Source organism: Austrofundulus limnaeus, unplaced genomic scaffold (assembly GCF_001266775.1).
Source record: "Austrofundulus limnaeus strain Quisiro unplaced genomic scaffold, Austrofundulus_limnaeus-1.0 Scaffold718, whole genome shotgun sequence".
NCBI classification, from domain to species: Eukaryota; Metazoa; Chordata; class Actinopteri; order Cyprinodontiformes; family Rivulidae; genus Austrofundulus; species Austrofundulus limnaeus.
This window is the reverse complement of record NW_013953120.1, coordinates 64,211-66,474: the sequence shown is the minus strand read 5'-3', so window position 1 is coordinate 66,474 and position 2,264 is coordinate 64,211. Positions and strand designations below refer to the sequence as shown.

The window sequence follows — 2,264 nt, the reverse complement described above, 5'->3', positions numbered from 1 at the left end:
TTTTAATTGTAAAAGGAAATGGTATTTTATTCTGAAATGTACGTGGACTGCCGTTACGTCGACGTGATGACGTATGAAAACGCGTGTTGACGGTTTCCTYCGTTTTCCCTCCTCGCTATCGAAGCTAGCTGTTGTGTGTTTGTTCATGTTGGTTTTTTAAACACTTCCAGCACCAGAGCCGTTTTAAACTGTCGGCTTTGAGCTCTCCAGGAGGAGGACACWGAACTGTTGCTGCAGACTGCTTGAAGGTAGATGTTTGATGAGGAATTTGATACTTTTTTTTATCACGTTACGTGATGCTAACGCTCAGCTAGCTAACAAAGCTAACGCTAGCTTTGCGTAGTTTTAAAAATGCTGTCAGGGTTAACCGTCCAGCTGAGGTCAGAGCTACGTTTTCTTTAGGAACTGGTTGTTTGGAACAAGTGACTGTTTAAATGTTGACTTTATTTATTAAATACGGTGAGTTAACGGGACTAAAACACGGTTTGAGCTAACTTTACCGAGCTGGTCTTCACCGGATCAAACTAGTTAACTTAATTAACCAGGTGACTGAGGGTGATGAGCTCATTAACTAATCAGAGACATTATAAATGAGGCTTTTCTTCTTAGTTATCAGGTTTAATGTGAGTTTTAATCCTCATCAGACCTGTAGTTGTGAACACCCAGCTTCATTTAAAGTTAAACTTTCTTCAGACAGGTGAAGGCTCCTGAGCTCACTGAGCCTTACATTAATGTTTCTGTTGAAAACATTCAGATGAACACAGTTGGACAGGTTTACTCACCTGCAGGGTCTCTGCAGTGGTTTAATATGAGATAAAAACTGCAGCAGATGAACAGAAAGTCTGTAATTTAGAGGCTCTGCAGGTCCAGTCTCAGGTCTAAACCCTCACAGATTTGGGTTAAGTGTATAAAAGTGTGCTTTTGTCTCCACAGAGGTCTTATGAGGTCCTTCTAGCAGGTCAAGATGTTCAACAACTCATTTGGGACCCCCTTCGGTGGGGGGACAGGGGGCTTCGGCACGTCGTCCACCTTTGGTCAGCAGAGTAAGTCCTCATAAGTCCTGAAGTTTATTACTTCATGTCTGACACAAGTTAAATACAACTAACGATTAATTTAATAATCCATTAATCAGACGAATCATTAAAACACTTATTTTATAAATTAATTTAATTCCTGTATAAATTACAGATGCAACTTATTGATTAATAAATTAATCTGAAGTAGATTTATCTTATATAAAGACTAACAGTTAATTAATAAGCAGCCATTTTATAAAAAAACAGAGTTTTATTGAATCAAGTCTTCATAACATGAAGGATTTTATAAAAACATAATAAAATATGATTTTTAGATGTAAAACTAACTTCAGATCTACTTGTCCTAACAACACAATTTAAAAACTGGTTTAAAGTTGGAAGTCTCTACTTTTCACTCTCTTTACAGGTAGAGTTTTTTTTCTTTCTAAACTTTATTCAGTCAGCCAGCAGTGACAACGCTCTGCAGGTGATGTAAACGGCTCAGCGACACGGTGAAGGACACACAAATTGCGCAACACAACAAATCGATAATGAAATTCGTTGCCAACGCTTTTAAAAATTGATTTTATGGATTTTATTGGTTGGTTGTTGCAGCCCTGTTTGAGTGTTCAGGACCCTGGTTTTATTGRTCCAGAGGCAGGTGCTGATGATTAATGTGAACAGGTCCAGTGTTGTTCTCTGCTGTGTAAACATTACAGTTAATTAAAATAAAAACATCAGTAAGGTTAGAAGAACAGGAAGTGTTGAAATGAATAAAACTGGTGTTTACAGTTAATTAAAATAAAGACATCAGTAAGGTTTGAAGAACAGGAAGTGTTGAAATGAATAAAACTGGTGTTTACAGTTAATTAAAATAAAGACAGTAGTAAGGTTTGAAGAACAGGAAGTGATGTAATGAATAAAACTGTTTACAGTTAATTAAAATAAAGATATCAGTAAGGTTTGAAGAACAGGAAGTGTTGAAATGAATAAAACTGGTGTTTACAGTTAATTAAAATAAAGACATCAGTAAGGTTAGAAGAACAGGAAGTGATGAAATGAATAAAACTGTTTACAGTTAATTAAAATAAAGACATTAGTAAGGTTTGAAGAACAGGAAGTGTTGAAGGAGCAGTCAGCAGCTCTGATGTCCCTGCAGATGCAGGCTTTGGGACAGCTGGAGGCTTTGGGACGTCTGCGTTTGGAGCCACCACCAACACAGGAGGACTGTTTGGATCCACTCAGACT

At 37.3% G+C, this 2,264-nt stretch overlaps 1 protein-coding gene across 1 annotated transcript; it reads left to right on the top strand.

Moving 5' to 3' along the window:
* Positions 1-74: 74 nt before the first annotated feature.
* LOC106532104 (nuclear pore complex protein Nup98-Nup96) lies at positions 75-2,264 on the top strand (the record flags this gene model as incomplete). The annotated part of the gene is given in 3 exon segments (XM_014028097.1): positions 75-248; positions 934-1,043; positions 2,176-2,264. Coding segments are annotated over 2 exon segments (168 nt in total), but the record flags the coding sequence as incomplete, so codon positions are not given.